The 25,670-nt window shown below is 44.0% G+C and overlaps 1 protein-coding gene across 2 annotated transcripts in view; it reads right to left on the bottom strand.

The window, feature by feature from the left end:
• The window catches only part of LRRFIP1 (LRR binding FLII interacting protein 1), a 101,927-nt gene that overhangs the window by 17,743 nt on the left and 58,514 nt on the right, over positions 1–25,670 (bottom strand). For both annotated transcript variants that reach the window (XM_053947385.1, XM_053947386.1), the window contains exons 7-11: positions 11,959–12,036; positions 4,757–4,789; positions 3,865–3,990; positions 1,009–1,179; positions 14–106 (exon numbers count right to left, since the gene is read on the bottom strand). In XM_053947385.1, coding sequence (XP_053803360.1) covers positions 14–106; positions 1,009–1,179; positions 3,865–3,990; positions 4,757–4,789; positions 11,959–12,036 — 501 coding nt within the window. The remainder of the gene's footprint in view (positions 1–13; positions 107–1,008; positions 1,180–3,864; positions 3,991–4,756; positions 4,790–11,958; positions 12,037–25,670) is intronic.

The following is a 25,670-nucleotide window of genomic DNA, read 5'->3' as shown; positions in this document are numbered from 1 at the left end:
AAAAGTTACTTACTGCAAGCATTTCTTCTCTCTGCTTCAAAGCCTCTTTGATTTCCATGAACTGAAACTGCAATATGCTATGAGCGTGCTTCTCCCTCTCAAATTCCTGTGAATAATGAAATATTCACAAGATTAATATTAATCAAAAATAGCATCCCACCAAAAAGAGGAAAATAAGCCCAAACACAAAGAAAATGCTTACTGCAATGTAATTCTTGAATATCCCTCTAATCACAATCCCATAAGAGTGCAATTTTTAACGAGTTTGTTCTTTTTCCAAGATGCTATTATTGCACCAAATATAGAAGTGACAGACATCATTTAGCCCATTTCATAAGCTGAGCAGCAGGCTGAAGAGCTTTTACACTCCAGTCCTTTAGACTGCACAGATGAATGGATGGGAATTTAACCCACTCTTCCCACATGGCCATCTACTGAAAGTTAGCTGGACTTTTAAACAGAAAGAAAAAACCACACAGTATCTTTCAAGAACTGTGTTTTGAGTGGGGTATAGTCAAATGCCCAAGCTACAAGAAGGCACTTCTGAAAACATAAGCCCTAGTTTTATTGTTTAACACCAAATCACTGTCAGCTGCTGAGTTAATCTAAAACTTAATTCACCATTTAACCATGGAGCTGCTTGAAGTGTCTGAACTGCACAACTCCCCCACAGGCTGCCTGGAGACACTTTTGTGTGTAAAACTGCTCCAGAAGTCCCTATGGACAAACCCTATGAATTTACTTTAGAGATGGAATATAAAAGGAGATGTGATAATATCAATATAGCCTTTACCAGCTAGAACATTTCTCTCCTTCTTCAGGAATGGCTTAGGGAAAATTCTCATTTGTATGATCACAAGTACACAACAAAATGGTATTTCACTTAATACTAATTAAACCAGTAATTCAAAAAATTGAATAATAATAATTTAGCTGCCTCCTCCCAAAGATCTCTACCCCCCTCCAAATCTCTCCCTGTTATTTCCCATGCCAGGGCTCTTTACATACTTTACTTTTCTCTTCATATTGCCTCCTGGATTCTGCCAGCTGTTCCTCTAACTCTAGGAGCGCATCCTTCAGGGTGTCCACTTGGTACATGAAATTGGTTTTCTCATTGTCCAGCTGAGCATTTGACACCATAGCCTTCTTGTACTTCTCCTCAACTTCAGCTAGAGAGTCCTGCAGAGAACAAACAACCCTGGTCAGAGTCAGAAATAAAGGAGGACACTTTGCCAACCAAGACCTTTGGTGAGAAAATAAAGCACCAAAGCACAAGTTTGCCTATGGAAAGCAGCATGAATCCTGTGCTGGAGCCTTCCCAGCTGTCCCAAGGTGAGGAAAACCTCCTGTGTCCCCACCAGGCTTGTGCTGCCGAGCAAGCAGCCTTACCTCAGCACGGATCAAATGCTTCCTGTCCTCTGCTGCTTCAGCTCCTGCCTTCCCGGTTTTCCTCCTTCTCCCTCCTCCCCCTGCACACTGGCAGCTCAAAGCTGCTGCTGAAGATGGCAAGTTGGGATTTTTTTTTTTTTTAAAGGTAAACTGGCCTTGATTTAAGATCACTTTAGATGATCTGAGGCCTGTAATTCAGGCAGACTGACAGCCACTTCACACTAATTTCAGTGATCCTTGCAGTGTGGGAACCCTTCAATAGTGACTCAGGAATTAGGATTCACTATGAAAGAGAAAGCTGCAGCTTTTGTGACCTGATGTGTGATTTCCCATTAGGTTTCCCATATCACATCCCTTCTTTACAAATTTACTCTCTAAGATACAATTCCCAGTATCTTGAAAACCCATTCTGCCAGCTTGACCTGAATATAAGATACTGAGATGTTTATAACAACAAATGATGGTAAAACAAAATTAGCATAATTTTTCATTTATGCAGACAAACTTTGCACTACTTGATTTGAATAAACAAACAAAAGAGTTGTATAAACAAAGAGTTATATAAAAAAAGGCGTGTAAATGTGCAAACAAGGAGGACACACATATCAACATTTTAGTTCATGGATCAAACAATTTCTCTTGGAACTTGTGTAACTTTAATTATTTCAACTGAAGTATGGGTGAGTTTCATATACTTCCTTTTTCAGCTGTTAATAGAACTAAGGATGACAGTGGCAAAGTCTAAATCAATTTAATTGACATTTCTATTAACAAATCAGATAATTTGTCTTTTAGGACATTAATTTGCCCAGTTCCAAATGCTTAACTGTGTTTTGGGGCACTTTCCACCTCCAGATGAGAAATACCAAGCACAGGAAAGCCACCAGGATTTGGAAAGCTCAGAAAGGAGCTGGAAAGGAAGTATATGCCTGAAAGATGTTAAGGAAGTTCTGCTCCACTCCTTCAGCATGCCACATTTTGGTGTCTTAGCATCAAACAGTGCAGCTTAGGTCCAAATCACCCCAAAAGGCACTCTGAGGGACATGGATTGAAACATTTTTATGCAGTGTGATTATTTTGCTCTATATGCTACTCAGTGACCAGGAAGAAAACCAACATTTTACCAAAAGAGGGCCTAACTACTCTGTTTCCATTGAAAACTCATTTAAAATGGCATCACCTTCATCTGTCAGTGCTCAGCTGATGACACAATCAGCAATCAATGCTGGCAAATGTTGAATTTATCTATTTGCCTTTTCCAAAAAGCCAGAGCTCATGTCACTGCTCACTTAGGAGGTGGGTGGTACGTGGATGTACAAGTTGGTTGTTGTATTTATGTTGTATTTGTAAACAAAATACATTTTGTTTATACAAAATGTATTTATGGCTTCATGGAAGCAGTAAGACCTTCAGCATTCCTTTATGTGACAGGCTTTGATAAATGGATTTTTGTTGCAAGAATTGTTTAAGGGTGTCTTCTGTCATCTAAAGATGAAACCACAAGGACACCTCACATGGCCTAATAAAAATTAAACCATACAAGCTTCTAAACTCACTTTTGTTTTTAGCACATATTTGTTTTAGCACTGAGTTCTAGCTCATCTCCCAATACTGGAAGGTTTCCTGGATTAGGAAACTATATGAAAAAATTCCAAATAATTTTAATTTGCTAGCAAAACAACGACCTCCTCAAACCAGCAAAGACAACGTGCAGTAGCAACCAGCAGCCTTCCAGTGAACACTTGGAAGCATTTCTCAGCACAACCCCCCCAGTCAGAACGGTTTGCCAGTTAATGAGACACTCTGCACACAGTTCCCAGGAGAGCAGCATGCAGGGGCAGCTCTGGGGCTCACACTGGGGCCAGGGTTAATGCTCACACACCAGTACCTTCAGTTCTTTCAGGCCCTGCATGTATTTGCCTTCTACATCCTGAATCTGGTCCTTTAACTCATAGATGTCCTGAGGGAGACGGCGAGAAAGGTCAGTGACAGCACGGGCACTAAGGGGCAGAGTGCAGCTGGGAGGGACAAGCAGCGCTCCCAGTGCTGCTCCCAGCACCTCTCCCACACACCTTAAGGGCTCTGACCCTAAGCTGAGGCCATGCCAGACAACCAGGTTTCCTGGTCAGGGGTTTGTGCTAATTCTGCTTTTCTCGGCTGGCAAAAACGGAATCTTCAGCATTACGGACAAGGCGCAGGCCCAGGTTCAAAGGCTGTGGCAATCCCAGCCCTCCTCTGTCCCTTTCAGTGATGATCACCCTCTGTCCCAGGCTCTCTCCTCTGCTCTCCAGGAGTGCAGTGTGTTATCTTCACCCTCCTCCCACTCCCTGTTTCAGGCTGGGAGGTGCCTTTTACAACCAGTCCCATCTGAGAGACATCTCCAGCAAAGCTTCTCCTTCACAGCTCCCGATTCACTGCCCCAGCTCCTCCCTGAAGGATATTCTGTAATTTATTCTGGGGTTAAGCATTCCTCACCTTGATTTCCCTGATGGATGCCTCTGTGTCAGCTGAGATGGACGTGTCCCCACTGCCTCTCCGTGAAGAAGTCCCGCCCAGAGAGGCCAAGGTAGCTGCTGATAAACTTGACACAGTTCGTGCTCCCTACAATCACACATGGATAAACTGCTTAGAACTTTCTTTTCCACATAAATTGTGGGTTTGTAGCTTTCCCCTTTTATTTTTTTTTAATACACACATTACACCAATCCTTGCATTTCTAAATTATGCGCTTCTGATTAAAATCAAACTTTCTAAAAAGTAAAAAACCAAAATAAAGATTTAACAAGGGAAACTAATGAGAAAAGGCAGATCAGAAGTATTTAAATAATACTGCAATGGGAGTTTGCATAATTTAGCTTCTAACTATTAATTCTTAACTGGAGAAAGTCTTTAGGGGCTAGTATCAGCCTGCCAGACATTTTCAAAACTTGTAATAATACATTCTGTGGAAGCTTTGGAAGCTTCTCTCCTTTATGGACATTTATTTACTCTGCAGCAGTGGCCACACGAACTGTTTGACTGAACTCAGGGTTAATGTGGTAGATTCCTCCTTTATTATGATGACTTATTTATTTTTACATAAATAGCTTAGGTCTTATAACTAAGATCTAATGAACACACAGTGTTTGTGTGGCTTAGCCTAAAGCAGTTTCAGCCAACTGCTGCCGAAGGTCAGCTACTTAACATCAAGTAAGCAGGGGCTGAAAAGTTCATCTTCAAAAATGCTGTAGCAGAAGGCTCCAGAAATTCAAATTTTTGCCTCACAATGGATTTTATAGGAGATTTCTGTACACTCATAGCAAGCTGTACCCATCGAAAAGAATGAGCAAAGCACTATTGTCAGAATAATTGATAAGATCCTTCTTACCTTCTCAAAGTCTTTTTCTGGCCTTTCCTCAATCTGTAAAAGAGAGATTGAGAAGGAATCATTAATAGAATCAATAAAGGGTAAAAGAAAGCAGTAATATACTACAAATGCCACCACATCCTCCCTGTCCCAAAAAGCAAGGTACCAAGTCAGACTTGAAATTCAAAGTTTCAAACCTGTAGTTAATATTCCCCTCTCAAGACAAACAGGGACTGCAACTTCAAGCAAAGATCCTAGACTACAAAAATGACCCTCAAATCAAATATCAGGGACCAGTCCAAAGTCTAAATAAATGGCTCTTTTAGGGTTTCAGTACTTCACTGCAATTTACTAATTCACATAAGAGATCCTGTACTAAAACTAGTCTAAAAGAACCCAAACAGTGAAAAAGCAGAATTTAGGAGAAATTTACCATGGATGCAGACAGATGAAGGGTTTAAAAGTTACAGAACATCTCCATCTAAAGTGGAACTAAGTGTAAAAAGGACTGAATGAAATTAAAAACTCAGCAGAACTCAACAAAACCTGAATTCTTCTTGGGACATTCAGCACAGTTAAGCTGGTTTCCCAAAAAACTCCTAGAAAATAAATGTCTTCCCCAGACCAAGAAAAGCCTAATTGCCAAAGGGAATGGTGTTTTTTAAACTACTGGAAAAAGAATCAGAACAAACCTGATTCAGGGAAAGGCAGGGCATAACTGAGGTTATGCCATGCCCTGAAGTGTGTTTTTCCACTGAAAACACACTCAAAATCTCTTCATAATCAGTACACATTTGGCACAGTTTTTTGGAGCATTTTTTCTTTTATTATATAGAACAATATGGGGATAATCTCACTCATTATTCTTCATATTACCTGTGTAACCCTATTAAAAAAATTCTCAGAACTGTGAGGTAGCTGTTACAAATCAGCTTTTTACACTGGCATCTCACAGCTAAAATTCCCTATGAATTAGCATTAAGAAAACTGAAGTCCGAGGCTTCAAAGTAAAATAAGCCAGACTTAAACCACTAGATCTAAACTTGCAAAGACACTGAATAGGTAAAATATTTAGGGGAAAACCCCTCCAATCTCTGAATTTGGAGGCAATAAGAGAGGGTCATTAATGAAGGCAGACAATTTAGCTCAGACCCAATGAACAAGATGGACTGAATTGTGCAAACAGCTTTTTATTTTCATGCCAGACAGCTCCAAGGGCTGGATTTGGCAGCCTTCTAGCCTGGCCAAACACTGTGCTGTTGTTCATCAAGACAGCTGTGGCAGTGTCAATAATGGCATGTGACAAAAGATTTGTGTGTCCACACACATGTACCTCTGGAAATCTGTGTATTGCCTTTGCAAAAATCTGTCTTACAGGGCACAGCTCAAAATAGTTGTTTTCTTTCAGCCATTTGCACAATGGCCTCTATTTTCTGGAACAAAGTGCAATCTCAGTTTTTAGCAAAATAAAGAAGGGAGCAAATATTGATATTGTTTTAATGAGGCATCACATGAGTCAGATAGAAGCTTGCATTTTCAACATTTACAAATGTTGAAGACAATGTGGTGAGAGACATGACTACAGTGTTTCTATTCACAGCACTCATAACCACACCTGAGAAGCCTGCTACACCTTTATTGCAAAACTATCTTAAATAATGACTCTAATGGGGCATAATCTCTAATAATGAAAGCTATTAAGTAACCTCTAAAACTGAGCTGGTTAAGGAAACAAACCAGATTTCATCTTCAGCTTTCATCCACTCAGTGTCCTGAATGCCATACTCCGAGCAGTTTCTCCTCAAAACCAGTCACTATCCCCAACAATTTATTTAAATATTAACACTTAAAAACTCAATCAGTTTCGAGAAAAGCCAGTTCTTCACACCCAAATAACATCCAACAATTCACAGATGCCTCCTGACACACGACACTTTTCAAAGCAAAAAGCCAGGCTGAAACAAGCAGCGACTAATTTTATGGTTACACGGCAGTGATACACCAAAATCTGTTCTGTAGAAAGAGAGAAACCTACTTTATATTAATATTTTATACAGCTTTCATCGTGCTCATGTTTAGATTAATGTATTCAAGGTACCCTTTAAAAAGATAAATTTTTCCTAAAGGAATCAGCCACCAGAGGGACCTCCAGGTTTCCAGCCTTCTCCCGGTCCCCCCCAAGCCCTCTGGCAGTTGATTCAGCAATAAATGAAACAGAGAAAGGTCAGGAGAGAAATGTTTATGTTTATTTGAAGTCGTACAGAATTCTTGCCCAAAACACTTATTAACATTCAATCAAGAACACAGCAATTGTTAAATAGGCTGAAAAGAATTTCCCCTTCACATGTACTCAGCACAGCCCTTCATAAAAATAGCCTGGCTTTGGGACTTTTCCACCCACAAACATTAAGGACTGACAGAATACTTGCCAGAAAAGGAGATTTAAAGAGGGATTCACCTAATGGTACCTTTAATTTACACAACACTACCATTTTTCATTTGCACAAGGGTATGGGTCTGTCTCTAATCACAGATTATCTTGCTCTTCACCAACAACTGGGGCAATTTGTACTTCAGTGCATAAAAAAGCAGGAAAAGGAAGTAATTTTCTGAGGAACTCCAGCATGCACATCTTTGTTTTGGCTGCTCCCTGCAAAATAAGTGCAGTGGGATCAGAGTTCAGCCTCTTCTGACAGCAATTTCGGAATAAATCCAGAGCCACATTACAAGAATGTCAGCAACATCAGAGCTCAGCACAGCTGGAAACATAACGTGAGCAAGATCACCCCACAAGCCTTTATATGGCTGAAGTGCCTGTTTTCCATAGATTAAAAGGGTTAACCCTTTCAGGGTGAAGCTCTTTGCCACCAGTGGAGTGTCCAAAATGAGTTCCTGCAGCACTACCACAGAGCATCTTAAAATCAGTGAGAGACCTGGACTGAGGCAGCTTCCAGGCTCCTGAACAAGGCCAGGGAAGGGAAGCCTGAATTCTTCTGCCTGTGCCATGTCCCATGCTCAGGTATCAGAACAACTTCAGTGCTCAGCTCCAGCTCAGATCTTGCACTTAGCTCAACTTCCTCACGAAAGCAAGGGGGATTTTTGGTGACAAATCAAATTAAGATCATTTCCTGCCCTTAAAGTAGCACAGCACAGCTTGAAATGGAAATACGGCCCACAGCAGAGAAAAATTGTTAGGCTAGAGCTTAACACAGGATGGTATCTACAAAACCTGGAATTAAGAAGAAGAAAAGAGGTACTGCAGTCAGTACAACCCCTCCAACAACCCCCATCTTACCAGTCTGAGCAGCTGGGCTGGGGCAGGCAGTAACAGAGTTCCTGCTGCTTCTCCAAGGAGAGCCACCTTAACTCTAGCAATTAGCAACAAGCCTCTCAAAGTCAGCAGGGGAAAACCACTGCTGAAATTTGTCGGGTCTGAAGGGGGTTTGTGAGAAGAATCCTCTCTCAGGAATGAGTGCTATGCCAAACGTCACTGCCTAAACAAACTTATCAGTCCCAGAAATGCAAGTTAGCACTGCAGCAAATCCTCACTCCAGAGGGGCCCAAAGCACATCCAGACTGTCAGAGGCAGGGCTAGGATACAACCTACCCTAAACCTGCAGGTAGAGAGAAGGCAAAGCTCCATAAGTGCCTCCACCAAAATTAAGTCTGTCAGTGTCTTCATTTTATTTCTGGTGAGAACACAGGAAGTGTCTGCCAGTGACCAAAGGCGTTCACAGCTGGGCACTGATGTATGACCTGGATGCACGGACACACTGGGGAATGAGAGCCTGCAGAGCAGCAGGGATCTGCAAGTCCTGGTCGATGGCCAGCTGGATCTGAGTGAGCAGTCCCTGGAGCCAGGAGGGACATCCCTGTCCTGGGGGATCACCCCAGCAGTGCCAGCCAGGCCAGGGAGGGGATTGTCCTGCTCTGCTCTGGGCTGGGGCAGCCTCAGCTCCAGTGCTGGGGGCAGTTTTAGATAAGAAAAGTCTAAAGCTGTTAGAGAGTGTCCAAAGGAGGGACAGAATATGGGGAATGGTCTGGAGGGGCCACACGAGGAGCAGCTGAGGGCAGCTGGTTTGTTCAGCTGGAGCAGAGGAGACTGAGGGCAGAGCTCAGCATGCCTGGCATCTTCCTCCCCTGGGGCAGCTCCAACCTCTGCTCCCTGCGACAGGGACAGCACCCAGGGAATGGCTGGAGCTGTGTCAGGGCAGGGTGAGGCTGGAGATCAGGGAAAGGCTCTTCCCCAGAGGGTGCTGGGCACTGCCCAGGCTCCCCAGGGAATGGGCACGGCCCCAGGCTGGCAGAGCCCAGGAGGGTTTGGACAGAGCTGCCAGGGATGCCCAGGCTGGGATTGTTGGGGTGTCTGTGCAGGGCCAGGGCTTGGACTGATGATCATTGTGGGTCCCTTCCAGCTCAGGATATTCTACAACTCTGTGTGTGCTCAAGAAGGGAGAGAGCCAGGATGAACCAGCAGCATCTCAGCACAGCAAAACCTGCCCTCTCCTCTTGTTTTGCCTGCCTTGCCTTAGAGAGCCTTCAGACAAACACTACTGCATCCTGAGTCTGTTTCAGATTTAGGAATAATTGCTCTTCACTAGTAGCTTCTTAATTCAGAAAAGAAATATAACAAAATTTCTGCAATTCATATTAAAAGTCCAGCTCTACCAAAACATGCTGAGAGCTCAGGCCCATCTGTACAGAAATATTTGATGTTTGCTCTCAGTAGTCTTAAGATATGTACTTTATGTGAGGATGGTTTAATATTAAACAACATATTTGCATATCTGCAGTAACTGCAAGGACAGCAGATAATTACCAGTGGGATAACATGAAAAATGTTAAAGAAAAATAAGCAATCTCCAAACTTCATTCAGATATAGTGAATTCTTAAAATAACTACAAAGACAAATATTCACACATTGTGTTTCAGTATCTTCCTGCCTTTGACTGTATTACCAACACGGTAACACAAAGCCAGCAAAGCTGTGCACAGCAGGAAAACCACTGCAGGAAAACTACTGCTGCTTTTTGCTCACTCTTCAGTGAGCAGTGATAGGAGGGGAAAACAAAAGTCTGAGAAAAAAAAATCAGAGCTGCAGTGACAATCTGTTGTAAGCTTTAATTTAGAAAGTTCCCTGGAATCATTCTCCACTCCCAAGTACCCGACTGGAAACTCTAGAAGAACTCTTTGAAGCTTGTCAGTAGAAGTGATCCCTCACTCTGAGCTACAGGAAAAGCAATGTCTGTTTAACACAGGGAAAAAAAATTATAATCACAAGGTGCTGCTGGATTGACCCTGTGTAGCAATAAGAACTTTTAGGATCACCTAGACTCACTATGACCTTGACTCTCTGCTCTTCTTCAAGGTGACAGAGAAGGGAAACTCTTCACAGCAGACAATAAACCACTAATTAAAACAAAAAAAGGTAATTTAAGGAGTGCCTGCTGTCTCCCTGCAGAGCAGATTCAGCTTGCTGCTGACTCAGCAAAGCATCCCCAGCCACTTGCATACCACGAGGCCAAAGTGTAAGCAGGGAATTTAAAATCCAAAACCTCCCTTGTACCTCCCAGCATCCCGTGATTCCCTTAAGCAACTTGCAGGAATGACTCAGTTGGCACACAGAAAACACCCAATGGAAACCAACTGCACTGTGTGGGTACCCAGTTCTTATTGCCCTTACAGAACTGTAATGGAATCCCTGTTTATTCTGATTAATTTTTGCTTTGGGGGTAATTGAAATTCAGTTTGCAAAGCCATTTAAGATGTATTACTAATATAAGTTATATTCTGCAAGAACTCATAGCTCAGGGACTCAGGTTCAGGGGCTAATTAAAACACTGATTTATTTATAGCACACTGGCTGCCATACATTATCTGATGAAAATCCCTCTGTTTTTCAATAATTTAAAAAGTGAATGTACCCTTGGAACACCAAAACTTCAGAGCACACAGCTCTGTTGTATCAGTTTTCAAATGGCAGACTCCAAAACTCACTCTCTGTAGCAAATTAATGTTGTTATATTTTAGTTTACTGTAAGCTGTATGTTTCCTCTACCAGACATCCTAGTGCACTCAGCAGCTGTCCCCATGCTTGGAAATAAATCAGAAAGATACTCAGAGCTGGAAACAGCCGCAGAGAGGAACAGCCACAGAGAGAAAGCACAACGTGCCATTAAAAAATTAAAGACAGAAACCCCCTAAAAGAAGGGGATGGACAAGCCTTTAGTGATGCCCTGTGAAGGCTGACCTAGAACAGAGGCCAGGCAGAGTTAAAGAATAAAGTAGGGATTTATTAAGAGGCCTCAATGGATCCACCTTGGGCAGCACAAGAGCCCAGCCAGGGCTGCACCCAAGATGAACCAAAATGGTCACAAAATGCACGACTGGTCACGGGGTCTCTCACTTTTATAAGTTCTGGCCCATTTGTATATTGGAGTTAAATGTCCACTTATAGCTTCAGGTTGTGAAGTCCCATCTTCTCTCTTCATTCTGCCATTGTTTCTGCTCTTGGGCCTGAGATTTGGATCATTTGTCCTTGGTCCCCAGCCAGAGAAGGAATTGTTTTGTCTCCCTGCTCTGTGAAGAGAGCTCACCATCCCCTCATATGAAGTTCAGAAGTGCACACTAAAGCAGCACAGAATCTGAAAAATGGAAAAGCTAAAACCTGAGGCACCATTAGCACTTGAGCATTGCTCAGCCACAGCTCGTGCTGGGTGCTCCTTATCCTTCTAGCACTTCACCATGCTAAAATCTGCTGTGTCTGGCACTCTGCAGTCCCACAAAGATGGTCAAACCCAACCACTGGAGAGCCCTGCAGCTTTGCACCAAAACACTGCTCACTGGAGAGGAACTGAACTGCTTGAATGCTGCAGTAAGATTTAGGGTTTCCTGCTCCCCCAAAGGGGACACAGCACTCCCATCAACATCCCAGTCTTTTCCACGATAACCTTGCTGTGCTTTATTCTCCATTTAAAGCAAACACAGCGTTGTCATGAGAGTCCAAAGTGCACTTGCTGTTGTCAAAACATGCATCTGCATAGAAATCACTTCAGTTTTGCAATTTCTCCTCTGGTTTCTTTGTCTTCAGCACTGCCCAGAAGGTCCAATTAACACCCTAAGAAACTGCCTCAGGAGGGACAGTGACCTCTCTGTACCAAGAAGACCTTGAAGAAGAGAGAAATGAAACAGTTGAAGGGCAAAGAGAAATAGAGGAGCTCACCACTGGACTGGCCCGAGCAGAGCTGGCTCTGGAGGATGCCCGAGATCCCGACCCAAGGTAGCAGCTGTACTCAGAAGGCTGCAGCAGGAAAACCAGGAACAGCAGGCAGAGAAAAGAGAAAGCCATTAGAGCTGGCAAGGGAAGCAGCAGAGGATGTAGAGCATCACATCTGAAATTATGGAATGCAAGTTAAAGAGATGGTTACATGCAGCTGGACAAAGGAACAGCAGTGAAAGTCAGAGAATTGTTAATTTGAAAATTAAGGCAAGCAGTAATTCCACTGGCATTTCAAGTAAAGTTTTGACTCAATTCTTAGAATACGAATAATTTATTTATATCTCTTCAGGTACCAGTGACAAGTAAACAATTTAGTTTCTCTACAAAAGGCTCCATCCTACTACTTTCCAAGAGCTCTGAGGCTCTCTGGTGAATCACTTTCCCATGTTCCCAACGTTGTGCACATAAAAAATGAATTTGTGCTCCACAGGCCAAAGGAACAAACATCCAGCTATGTGGGGATTAAAGTAAAAACTGAGCCCAGCTCAGAGACTGAGTCTCTCTCCTGGTTTTGCAGCACCTGCAGTCCTCATCTCCTGCCAAAGGAAATCTTTTAGGTTTTTTTAAAAGGAAACATCTAAGCAGAGATGCAGGACAGGGCTGGCTGGTTGCTGACAAGGACAAAGAATATGTCCATGCTGTTTTATTTCCAGAGGTTTTAATGCAGTGGAAATGGAGCAGGGAAATGAAAGTTTAAAGCATCAGGGAAACAGAACTAGAACTTGCCCTGAAAATAATGATTTTGTTTCAGAGGTGATTAGGACTGTTTCTCAGATACAAACACACAGAAGTCTGAAGAATTATTATACTTTGGAGATGCTGTGGGTTTTTTCAGGGCTTTTTTTTATTAAGTCACCTGGCCACTACAGGAATTCCTGGACCCATTAGCTTTACAGAAGCAGCCAGGCCTTCACCAAGCCACTGCAGGGCTGCTCCATCACCATTAGTCACAGCAACAAAACAGCACAGCATCACCTGCAAATTAAGCTTGCAGCACTAATGAATGGCGAGAGGGTAAGCTGGAAATAACCCCAGCTAGAGCACAAGCACCAGGTGAAGCACAGGGTCGGCCACTGCCCACAAAACATCCCGTGCAAGGTGCACAGCCCTGAGCCAGCCCAGGGGCAGGGCAGTGCCCTCGGATGCACCCCAAGGGAGGCCCTGGCACAGGGTGTCCAGAGCAGCTGGGGCTGCCCCATCCCTGGAATGTTCAGTGCTGGACAGGGCTTGGAGCATCCTGGGAGACTGGAAGGTGACCCTGCCCAGTGTCCCTTTAATGTCCCTTCCAACCCCAAGCATTGTGGGACTCTGTGTCTTACACTGGCTTTGTGCACCTGATCTTCGTTTCAGAGGTGAGAATATGCACAGTATAAAACTCTGCTGCACACTGTTTACAACTATTGCCAATCACACAATAATTCCTAAATTAAAGGCAAAAAAGCACTGAAATAAAAATACAGGTTTTGTTTGGTCACCGCAGTGTTTTATGTTTAACAAAAGAAGGGTTTCGAATAAATTTGAAGCGTGTGACAGGGAAAAAGTTTTAACTACTGATGAGTCCCATATTAATGCTTCCAGGCCCTGTTTATTCCCCAGCTGCTCCCTGTGCAGGGCTGGCTATGGAAGTAAGTGGCTGTGACCAAGCAAGGCCACTTTCAGCCTCACCCCCTGCATTCACCTGCTCTTCCAGAAGCATTTTTTGGGAACAGCCACCCGAGGTGACACTCCCTCTCCAGGTTAAAAGTGCTGCAAGGCTCAGAGGCATTAAAACAACCCCAGGTGTTGTGACAAGGTCGCTGCCTCTGGGGCAAACCCCTCCTGTTCCAAGCCTCTCATTACTCCAGGAACTGGAAAGGCTGGGTTACACACAAATACCTGTGGCTCAGGGTGGGATGGGGATGGAGGGAGGGGGAAGCACCAGTGTTTCAGTCCTCATGCCACTGACAGCCCGTGAAAGACTTGCAAACAGGCTTTAGGCTGAAAGGTTTGCTGTAAACGATTCCTCACAGCTGTGAATCAGTGGGGTGGCAAGAGGATGGCACAGGCCTTGAAGGACTAACAAGTGCTTAGAAAGCATTCTTGAAAGTGTTTCCTCCTCCAAGCTAATAAAAATGTGATGTTTAAAGTTAGCATCAGTGCTCTGTCTCGAGGCTTTTCACTCTTATGGCCTTAGATGGGGGTTATTTGTTTGCTGGGGTTTTTTTTGGTTGGTTGGGTTTTGCTATTATCAGGATAAGAGGCAGAATAAGCAGTGGGCCCACAGAGGAGATCTGAAAAATCTAAAGAGATTGACTTTTTTTCTTTTTTTTGTTTCCGAGGTGGACACAACAGCAGCAGATGGATTGCCTAGCCCAAACACCCACAGAGGAGGTATGAAGGCATTTTCTGCCTTTTAATCTGTAAGCCGATTCCTGGAGTTTCTCTTTTTTGAAAGGAAACAATTTATATGGTCATTCCTTATATTGTTACTCCCCATCCATGACAGAGCCCTCCACTCTCAGGAACACACATTTTGGAAGCACTGTCACATTTATGAATGTAAAATATATTTGACTATAAATCCAAGAAACAAAACCAAGCAACCCATATATTCTCAAAAAATCATTTACTTCACACTGCTTGTGTGGAACTGATTTTCAAATTTTTGGCTGATTATTTTTTAAACTTGTGTTTTTCTCAGTTTTGACAAGAAGAATTAAATCTCAGGGAGGGAAAGGACTTCATGTATGTCCTTTCCAAGGTGTTTGATCTGCAAACCGAGCATGAGGCAGAACTGGCAGAACTGTCCCACAGAGGGACGAGTTCCCATTGATCACTGCTTCGTGGAAGCTCGTGGGAAGGAGTGGTGCTCCCACTCCTGCTCCTACAGCAGCAGGCCCTGGATGTCACACTGCCCACGTGAAAGGTTCCCCAGCCTGGCAAAGGACAGAGACAGACAGGGAAAAGCAGAAAACCTCTTACAGCGCGGGAACTGGGGGCACTATAGCGCCGGCTCCCGCTGTAAACGCTCTCCTCGTACACAGACGCCTACAATTAAAACACAGAGTCAGCACAGCAGTGGCAGCTCAGCCTGCACAACCACAAAGTCACCCAGCACACGTGGCAGCGAGCAGGATGGGCGAGGACAGGGACATCTCCTGGGTGCAAGCACAAGCAGCATGCGAGGGAAGAGCCAACGCCACCTGACGTGCAGGATCTGACACACCCCCGAGATGTGGCACCAAGCCTTCTCCCAGGGCTTCAGTTCAACTTTCATTTAATGCTTTGACTGCCTGTCCATGAAGTGGCTACATCAATTCTTACACTGATCCCATCTGTTTCACCTTTCTTTGCTGGTGCTGCCAGTGATGAGCTTCACTTACCAGCCAGTTTAGTAAATTAATAAAATAGGAGGAAAATGCGTATTTTAAGACTGACTCCAGTTTAGCACAGAGATATATGGCTCAGGAAACACAAGGGGAGTAGGAAACTCTACCTTTAAGCTTTGAGAAAAAATTCTGAGAAGCTCAATTTAAACAAGAAGGCAGGAATTTGTCTAAAAAAAATTTGCGAACAGATTTTTGTTAGTTGTTAAGCAACCAGCAAGAATTGATGTTGCCTCTCTGTCCTGCTCCTGGAAAGACACCGAGGAAGACAACTCTCTCCACATGGACACGACACCCCTGGCAGCATCACAACCCCGTGAGCACAATCCCAACAGGAATTAAAGGAAGGATCAGCAAATCCAGGTCTGCACAAACAGCATCACACACGTGGCATTCAGCTGGATGGGACACCAGGGTGTGAGACAGATGCAGCCCACAGGAATTACAGACAGAGGCAGGGGACAGCACGTGCATGGCTGGGGGTGAGTGGCTCTGGTGTTGGTGCTCAGAGCATCAGCACAACAAACCCTGTAACTCCTGGCTGGCAGGGCATCGCTGTACAGCAGGGAGGGCTGGGGGAGACAAGCACAACACTTTTTGTTTTGGCACAGCAAATTAAACAGAAAAAAGATGCCTACAGCAGAATGAACCCTCTTGGTGAGAGATTAGGATCACTACACGACAGCAGAAGGAAACCCAGTACAGAGAATATTAGTCATTAGCACCATGAAAGCGTTAGATCTCAGCTCCCAAAGACTAAGAATATCAAGCAGGCACGTGCATTTCCTACAGGAAGGGAGGACACGACAGTAAGCAAAAGCAAAACAGTAAAACTTAATTTTAGGTTGTTAAGCTGTTATTGTCTCCCACACATTTGTGTACAGGAGAAATGGGGTTTCTCCTCACTTCAACCAAAGCCAGAAAAAGAGCTACACAGAAGTGCTTCTAAGTACACACTGTTAGTGTTTCACACAGCTGTAAGATCATCTCCTGTGTGTTTCATTAGTCACAGATGCAGAGAAAACCCAACTAATTCAGGAAAAAAATGCAAGTGCTTCAGTCAGAGCAGCCTGAAACAAGTGTTAGTAATCATCCCCCCCAAAATAGAGCAGTTAAACAAACCCAGAGCACTCGCTGTGTCTCACAGAGCTGGGTGCAAGAGAGACTCCAGCAGGGATTCCCCAGCCCAGGCCTTGAGGCCAGGTCCTGCTGCCAGTGCCCCAACCACAGCCCTGTGCCGTGTCCCCAGGCAGGACCTGGAGCACTGCTGGAGCTCTGCTGGCACCGAGCTCTGCCACACACAGGGGACAATGCAACCTCCCAGGGGTTTTACAGCTTCACTGATGTTCTCCCAGCACTCTGGGAATTGCTTCTCTGCAGTTTTGTGTTGTGCAGACTGGATTGTCTCAAGCTCACCAGACTGACACGCTACGCAGAGGAGCTGCCTCAAACGGAGAATTTCAGGTAATTAAGATTTCCCTTATCTTCCCAGACCAACTGAGGCCAGTGGCAGACAAGGAAAGGGAGGAGCAGCAAGGGAAAACTGACTGTGCTCATTTGGAAACAGTTTTCCATTACTCATTCCAATCTTAAAAGGTCTGATTTGTTTGGGGCTTTTTTTCAAGTTTCACTAAAAAGAGCTACAGAGACTCTTGACAATCGATCCAAATTCATTCCTAAGTACAAGAGGTTGTATCATCCAAACAAAGTCCAGGCCAGGTGAAGCCAGAGGGCAACAGACCCAATTTCCATTTTGGGAAGAAAGTTGAGATGTGGAAGCATAGCTGCTGTTGGGGAGACCCAGGTCAGAGTAGTACGAAGCCTGCATTAACAAACAAAGCAAAAAAACAAACAAGAAAACTCCTTGAGAACTCAGCTTCATTCTTTATTCCTTTAAATGGGAAGCAAAAAGTAAATGAGGTGATTACAAACTGCAAAGCAAAGTGGTCACAGATGCAGAAAGAAGAGAGAACTGCATTAAAGCTGTGAGGATGTGTGAAAATCATGGGACCTCTGAAGCACTGGATAAAATGCACTGATCAGAGAGCTGGTCAGCTTCCTCCTGAGATCCTGAGGAGTTTATGTCCTCTAAGCTACACCCCCAGGAGAAGCTGAGATCCTGGGAGATGGAGAGCAAAGCCAGGGACCAAAGCTGCTGGCTGTGCCCAGCAGGAAGTGTGAGCAGCCCACTGTCAGATATGGCAAGACTGAGCAGGGAGAAAACTCTTCTCTGAGAAGTGAGACTTTAAACACCTTCTTTAAATTAAACACCTTCTTTTCCTGCTTTCTGCCTTGCATCCAGTCATCCCTGCACTTTTGGTCCACTTAGGGGATCTTAATGAGGAATGGTTGTTCTGAAAGATCTCACGCCTTCACCTCCTTTGCTACTCTCCAGAGCTCTCCTTTCACACCTATTCCCTGACACCTTTCCCCTCCAAACATTTCTCATGGGGGTCTAGACAGTCAAGGTTCTCTGCTTTCAGCAGTCAGCTCCTCACAAACCCTAACTCATCCTTGCTTCACCACTGTGGTCCCTGGAGGCGTTAATTTCCTCACAAAGGAGGGAGATTTGTGGCAAATGAAAGAAATTTGTTTGCTTTCTTCTGTCACTGTGAGCTGCTTAGATATGACACAATACCCACAGGTACAGGCTGAGGGCAAATCACTGTCCAACCCTGGGAAAAACCTAACCCAAGAAACAACCAGCCACAAACCAAAACCCCCCAAGCAATGCTTGTACAGTAAGACTTTGACTGAAAGGAAACCTGAACTGAACTTTAAGAAATTACTTTCATTCCTGCTTAGAGTTTGCAATCTGCACGTGGACTATTTAAGCACATGGCATAAATCATATTGAAGGGATCAACCCGTGACACTGCAAGTGCAGGGTGCACATGGGGATCAGGCCATTCTGTGACTTAAAACTGGACACCTATTTTGGAAACAGCCATTGCCAGCAGCAGCAGCACTGCCAGCCATTTTTCCTTGCCACTTCGACAATCTTTAGGATTCAGCTTGGGCTTTTTGAAGAGAATATTCCTAAAAAGTGAATGCCAGCCAGGCTGGCATCAATCTGGTTTGAAGTTTCAGCTATTCTGAGTTACCCCCAAACTTTCCTCCCCCTCCTAATTAATGACTAATCCAAACAGCAACAGAACTACAAGGAACTAACGATGTTGCTGTAATTAAGCCCTACTCAGACTAAACCCCCACGCTGCAAACGCTAATTCCAGGATGATTTTAAATTATTTAAATGGAAACCAAAGAACCTCTTCTCCCTGGATGACTTTCTTGCAGATATTTTGCTCTCCCTGTGGTCCTGGGAGCACTGGAATATGTCAGTAAAGAGTAAGAACATCATTTGTCACCAGTGCTACAGAGTAAAGCTCCTTGAACTCCTCAAATGGGCCAGCAAGAGTGCCAGCAACAGGACAGGCTGTTTTTTCAGCAGTTCAAGCAACAGTATTTCATTGTCTCTTATCCACATAATGCCAGCTAAATTATATGGCAGCAACAATTCTAGATGGACGTGAAATATCAGGTTTCACTGTTTATCCAGGCAGCTGCTTAACTTCATGCCTACAAAGTAACCCCCTGAACTCTCTCTCATGTTCAGTGTGTTATTGCTCAAACACTTGGATAAATGGAGGCTTAAAAGAGTTTATTTTTGGCCTAAACACTGAGCTTTAGGCTGCATACCACTAAATTTCTTGAGAAGCCTTGATAGCACAAAGATCAACAGGCTCTGAGCTTTTGTCTGGCTTTGTTAAAATAAAGGGGAAAAAAAAAAACCCAAACAGTTCCCCCTCTGCCCCCAGGCTGTGCTTGGACAGCCCCTTTAAATCATTTACAAAGTCCCCAATATTTAACAAAGCAGGGCCAGGAGTTGCTGTGATTGACACACAACACTTGTTGTGCTGGAACAGGAGGGAACATTGTGACCTGCATCCTCACAATTGAGTTAATAATTCAGCTTTTTCGGACTAGAAATAAAAGGCTATCAATGTTAAGTAGTAAAGTGGGAACACTTGCACTGGCCCTTCAGCTGTGTAGGCGTTTCCAGAAACCCTAGGATATGGTTTATAAAGGAAAAAAAAACAAAACAAAGGCATTTAGTTAAGCAAACTTCAAATAAACAATGTGCATTTGGGGAAAATTCAAAAGCCAAAGTCCATTTTAACTATGCAAATCTCAAGGCATGGACTAAATTAGGAGATTCGGTACTAGAGCACAGCATGAACACCTTGCAGAGGTTGAAATGCACTCATTCTGTTTCCAGCATGTGGAAATCCTCCCTGCCAGTGCTGTCACAATGTAATTTTTATCCCATTTTGTTTACAAGTTAAAGCAGTTCTGGCTCCCAAGATCATTCTGTACCAATTTCTGAGACTCCCCACTCACAGCCTGACTTTGGATTTTTCATTTCCCAGACAGCTTCTTCCTGCACACCTCCAGTGCCTGACAAACTCCAAACCCACAACATGCAAGACAGGTAAAACCTGCTTCACTGCCAAAAAGAATTTGCTAATTAGCTTTAATCCCATTAAATGGAGTAATAGAATTTTATAGCAATAGAAATCATCTACTAACCCTGCTAGATTTTCTACTCTGGGATGATCCATACACGTCTTCCTCATAACCATTGGTCTGTTATGGAAGGAAAGGAAAAAAAACAAAGGAAAGACAAAAAAAGGAGAGAAGAAAAATTGACGTAGACCCCGAAGCGATTTTTTAAACAAATGCCAGCACTTATGAAAGGCAGAGACAGAACTTTTCAAAGATACACCAGGAACAGGAGCAGTGCAGGATTAGATCATGATTTCAAACACGAGGACACGAACATTTGTGTCAGTACCTCTAGAACAGCCAAAAATGTCAAGGATACTCCTGCTTGCCCTTTTTGATCCTTTTTTTTTTTTTTTGCCTCCCCTATTATTACTGGTCTATATTCAAACATTCTGTGAAGAGAATAGGAGACAAAATGGGGACAAAAAGGAGATCAGAGACTACAATAAAGGGCATATATCACTATAGCTATTTATACCTCAGGCAGCTGAACACCTAAAAAGCAGCAAATTGTAGTAGAAGAATTAATTCTATTTGAGAAATCCAGCTTAGTAAACATGCAGTGCTGTATAAATTCTCTTCCTTTTGATTTTGAGCATCAAAATTAAACCCAGACAGTGGCCATCTGCCACACCCCAGGATTCTGCAGCAGTCTGAGGGCTAGTAGGAGATTTGGGTGGGCTCAGCTGTCCTCCCAGCTGTCCTTCCTGGTGTCAAGAAGATGTTTTCCCTCCTTTGAGGGAAAACAGGCTCAGAAGGACTGTTCCATAAACAAGGTGAGGTGCTTCAAATCCCTATGGCAGCAGTGCTGGGAATAAAAGAAAACAATCAGCGACTCAGTCCTGAGTCTGGGAATGTGGTGGTGAAGAAGAGAGGACAGACCCAAAAGTCTCCTCAATCGACAGCATTAAAAGCTCAGGTTTCCCCAGCAATTCACTGTTCTGGTATCACCTCACAATGAGCCCTGGTTTAACACTGAAAACAAGGAAGCCCTCTGTGCATTTGGGGTGGGGGTTTGGGAAATTTAATTAGAATTTCTATTAAAATTAAGTTTTGAAGTCCATGTTTCAATGTGTTCCCAAAATGAAAATCCACTAGAACCAATCTGAATCAATTTCCAAGAGAAATATTTATCATCTGCTATACAGCAGCTTCCATGAAAAATTAAACAAATTAACTTAGAAACCAGTTCAGAGCCAAGCTGGAAAGCTACTTCTGGGAAAAGCTTACATTCTCTATTGAAATGCAATACTATCACCCCAAATGGAAGGCAAACATCCAAGTTTCTTTTATCCAAGAACTGATTTGAAATACTGCTGTAGCCTTCTCACATAGCTTGGCTTCTTTCCAGTTTTTACCAGGTTAGGTTTTTTTTTTTTCCAAGCTCCTTGAACTTCTCCAACACTTCCCTGAAGAATGGTTAAAATGGACCTCCAGCAGCTGAAGGCAATGCTCTGTGCAGACCAATTACCTCCACCACCCCTTTTATTGCTACACTGAGGACTTGTTTGCCTTTTTCAGCTGTGTAATACTGACTAAACGTAACCTCAGATCACTATCTGAACCATCCTATTACTTTGTAATGGTACCTTCATTTTTCCCAGATGTGGTATTCCCCATTTGTTTTTACTGTTATTCCATTTTGACAAGTTGTCTCCTGTTTATCATCATATTTATTTTCACTCTAACCTTGTATGAAACTGCCTTCACTCCCTGCACTGAGCCAGCCAGGCAATACAGACTCTTGGGGAACTGCCTTTCCCTCCTTAAAAAACCCAGATGATGCTGTCTTAGCTGGGAACAGACCAGCTGAGATCCTTCCCAGCTGTCTTGTTCTCTAACAAAGTTATTTTCCAACTGTACATTCCTTTTACAAGAACGAGATCTGGCCCAAGGTTTCACTTAATGTCACGTAGAGACAGCCAAGAGCCTTACAGTCAATTTACAGTAACATCCTTTATGCCCTTAAATAATTACCCTGCTTAGGACCTCGAGTTGAATTAGCATGATGAATTTTCCACGAGCCCAGGTTAACTGGTTATCACTTCACAGTTCAGGCCCTTCTAAAGGAATCTGCCTCATTTGCCCTGTGTGTCCCACATTTGAGCCTGAAGCCCCAGAGCTGAGGCCGTTTCCCCTGCCCCTCTGACCCATCCTCTCCAGAAACCTCTCCAGTGCATATTTGTGAAGGCAAATGCTCCGGGCAGCTCTTGGAGAGCAGGGTCAGTTTTATCAGACCTCGCTGACCTTTGTTCTAGGCTACGTTTACATGCAAAGCATCTGACCCTCGTGAAAACTGGGACAAATAAAACTGCATACTAGAGAGGCTAAAATGTCTCAGTTTTACTTGTTCTCCCTTCTGTGACCCCATTTCTGTCTGTATTTTCTTCTTGCTTTTAACAGACAAAGGAAACCATTTCACTGCCATTGTGTCCATTTCTTGTAAGGTTTTTTTTTTCCTCAGGCTGTGGCTCGTGCCACTCCCTCAGGCTTTCTCAATCCCACAACCAACTTCCATCCCTCATAAAAATTCTCTGCTTGTTTCTAGTGTAGCAAAGAGCCCCAACCCAGCCTCCACCTGTGATGAGCTAAAGAATAAAGTAGGGATTTATTAAAAGGATCTCCTCAATGGATCCACCTTGGGCAGCACAAGAGCCCAGCCAGGGCTACACCCAAGATGGACCCAAAATGGTCACAAAATGGACAACTGGTCACGGGGTCTCTCACTTTTGTAAGTTCTGCTCCATTTGCATATTGGAGTTGATTGTCCAATTCCAGCTTTAGCCCATGAAGTCCCATCCTGCTTGTTTTTCTCTCTTCATTCTGCCATTGTTTGTGCTCTTGGGCCTGAGATTTGGATCATTTGTCCTTGGTCCCCAGCCAGAGAAGGAATTGTTTTGTCTCCCTGCTCTGTGAAGAGAGCTCACCATCCCCTAATATGAAGGCCAGACCCACACACTAAAGCAACTAAAGCATCTGAAAAACAGAAAAGCTAAACCTGAGGCATCAATGTCCTCTTTGCCTGCCTGGAATTGCTCCCCATAAGATTCACCCATGACAGGGGGTGGAATGAGATGGGCTTTAAGGGCCCTTGTAACCCAAACCATTTGGGATTTCTATGATATTCTCTCAATATTGCCTATTACAGCTCAAGTTAGGTAGCTCCAGTAAGGTTTTGAGTTTTCCCACATGCTCTTTATGTACAGCACTGAAATAAGAGTTTGGATTATCCCATGTTTTGGAGATGAACTGATGCTCATTATTGCCTAGCAAGTGCTGGGAGTTACGGCATATCCTTGACATTGGGCTGGCAGCTCTCCCACTTGCACACACTCCTTGTCCTGCCACAGTGGGTTCGTAGGCAGAGCCCTCTCTGAGACAGACAAAAATACATACTGCTTTGGAGTAGTTCTTCTTTTTGGTCCTCTCACTCTCTAATCCAGCCTGCAGTGGGATGAAGAATGGGGGGTGAGATCAGTGAGTGTGTGCACACCCATGCAGAGCCAGGCATGCACATCCCCATGCAGGAACAGCAGCAGAGCACGGCTCAGTGAGCACCCAGCAGCCGATCCCCCCTCGGAGTCAAATGCCCAGTTATCGGGGAATATTGCTCAAATGCTGAGAGTGCTGTTAAATTTAGCAGCCGTGCTTCCAATCAGCCACGCTGGCTGGGTGCAGTCAATTCACAGGGCTGCCAGCTGTCCATCCTGACTGTATCAATACAGCCATGCAAGCACCCAAACGTGCTGGAACTATTCTGGGATGTAGGTCACGCACAAATGGATGCGCTGCGCTCCTGACTGGAAAGAGCGCCGGGAATGAAGGAGAGGGGAAAAGCAGGAGAATCTATAGAACTGCACTGCCCAGTCTGCTTCCTGTAGACACCAGGACACGTCCAGTTCAACACAAGGCAGCAGGAAATGTTTTACTGAGCTCTAATCCTCTTGTTGCCCCTTTCTGTTCTTTCAGGAGCAGCTTTACCTCAGTGTTCGCAGAGCAAGTACTCACTGTCCAAGCATTATTATTAATCTGATTTTGTCCCCTAAAGTGAAGGGAACACAAGGTGCAGCTTTGGTAGGCAGCGTGTTTGTCCTGTCACCTTTGCTAGATCTATTTACAGTGAGTTTATGAGAGTTTTATTCCTTTCCAGATCTATGCTGAAATAAATCCAGATGCATCTGGTCCAACAATGGACAGGCTTTAACAGAGGCAGTGTTTTAGGGGAAATCCAAGCCATTCTGCTCTGCCTGTGGAAACTATTGAGCTAAACCTATTCAGATCTCTCTAATCATTTGTCACTTCTCATCTGAACTGTGTCAGAGCAGGAGGAGAGGGAAGTGGCACCCTGACATCACAGACCACAAACTGCCTCAGGATGCTTCCAGATCACCCTGATCTCAGAGCAGTTATCACAACCTGTGTTAGCTTCTTCATGATTAGTTTCTGAACACACACACACACACACACACAAACACACACTCTGCAACTTGCAGACTGTTCTCACCACTGGGTAGGTGCTGGCATATTCCAAATGAGACTGTAAAGGCATGAGAGGAGAGGAAAATCAGAACACAAAGGAAAACACAAATTATGTCCATCAAAAGAACTCCCAAAACAAAACAAACAAAAACAAACACAAAAATAGGCAGGGAGATGCAAATCCCAACTAAAGAACTTTGATAATGCAGGATTTCTTGCACAAAGGCACAAGTTTGGAAGTTGGCAGGATACAAAACAAGGATACACAAATTAATAATGAGTGATGGATAACACAACAATATTTCATGCTGATGGTGTTGGATTAGAGACAGCCAGCTGGGAAGTGGAAGAACCAGAACAAATAAAATAGAAAAGGGACTGAAGAGAGGCTCATGAGGCCTCAACAAACTCAGGCTGATGTTACTGAGCTTCCCTAGGGAAATCTGCATGATTTAGAATTGAGCTTGCAGAACTCCTGAAACAGGAGAGGCAGGAGCTGTTGATGGGTTCAGGATCATCAGGGAAGCTGCTGAAGAAGCCTCTCCATGGCAGCTGAGGAGCCCCAGATACAGCCAAGCCAGGATTCCCTGGACCCCTGGTCCCTGCTTGCAGCACAGTCACACCTGTGGAGCTTCAGTCCATTTGCTGGCCTGGTCTAATGAATATTTCTGGAGGTTGTGCAGTGTGTAGTGCAGCCTGCTCCACCAGAAGCGTCCAGAAGCTGCCCAAAAGCCACCTCAGCACATCTCTGGTGCCTGCAGTCCAGGCATCCACTTCAAAAATATTCCAGGGGAAAAGTCCAGCGTGAAACCCACACAGATCAGTGAGGTGGTGAAGCCCTAGGGAGAAGTGAATGTCTGATATTGGCTCATTTCAGTGAAAACTTCCTGCACAGAAGAGAAGCACAGCTGCAAAGAGGAACCCCTGGCACCAGCAGCCCCTCACAGTGCAAGGAGCCCGAGTGCCAAAGATAGAAGATGAATTTTCCAAAAATGGCATCCTGCAACGATGGAAGGAGAGCCTTCAAGTATCCAAAAAGAGAGCAGCATTCAGAATTCTCCAAGTCATTTTATAAACCTTTCATGAACACAAGGCAACTGTTTCTGATGCTGTCTTCAGGCTAAAATAGCTCCAAAGCCAAACTGGACACTAGAACTCAGGTGATTTTTTTAAGGTTGATCAAAATTAATGGAGCTTTTGGCTTTGTTATTTTAAAGACAGATGCAGCAAGAGCCAAACCTTCAC

This window comes from Vidua chalybeata, chromosome 7 (assembly GCF_026979565.1).
Source record: "Vidua chalybeata isolate OUT-0048 chromosome 7, bVidCha1 merged haplotype, whole genome shotgun sequence".
NCBI classification, from domain to species: domain Eukaryota; kingdom Metazoa; phylum Chordata; class Aves; order Passeriformes; family Viduidae; genus Vidua; species Vidua chalybeata.
The sequence above is the reverse complement of the archived record's forward strand: the minus strand, read 5'-3'. Positions and strand labels throughout refer to the sequence as shown.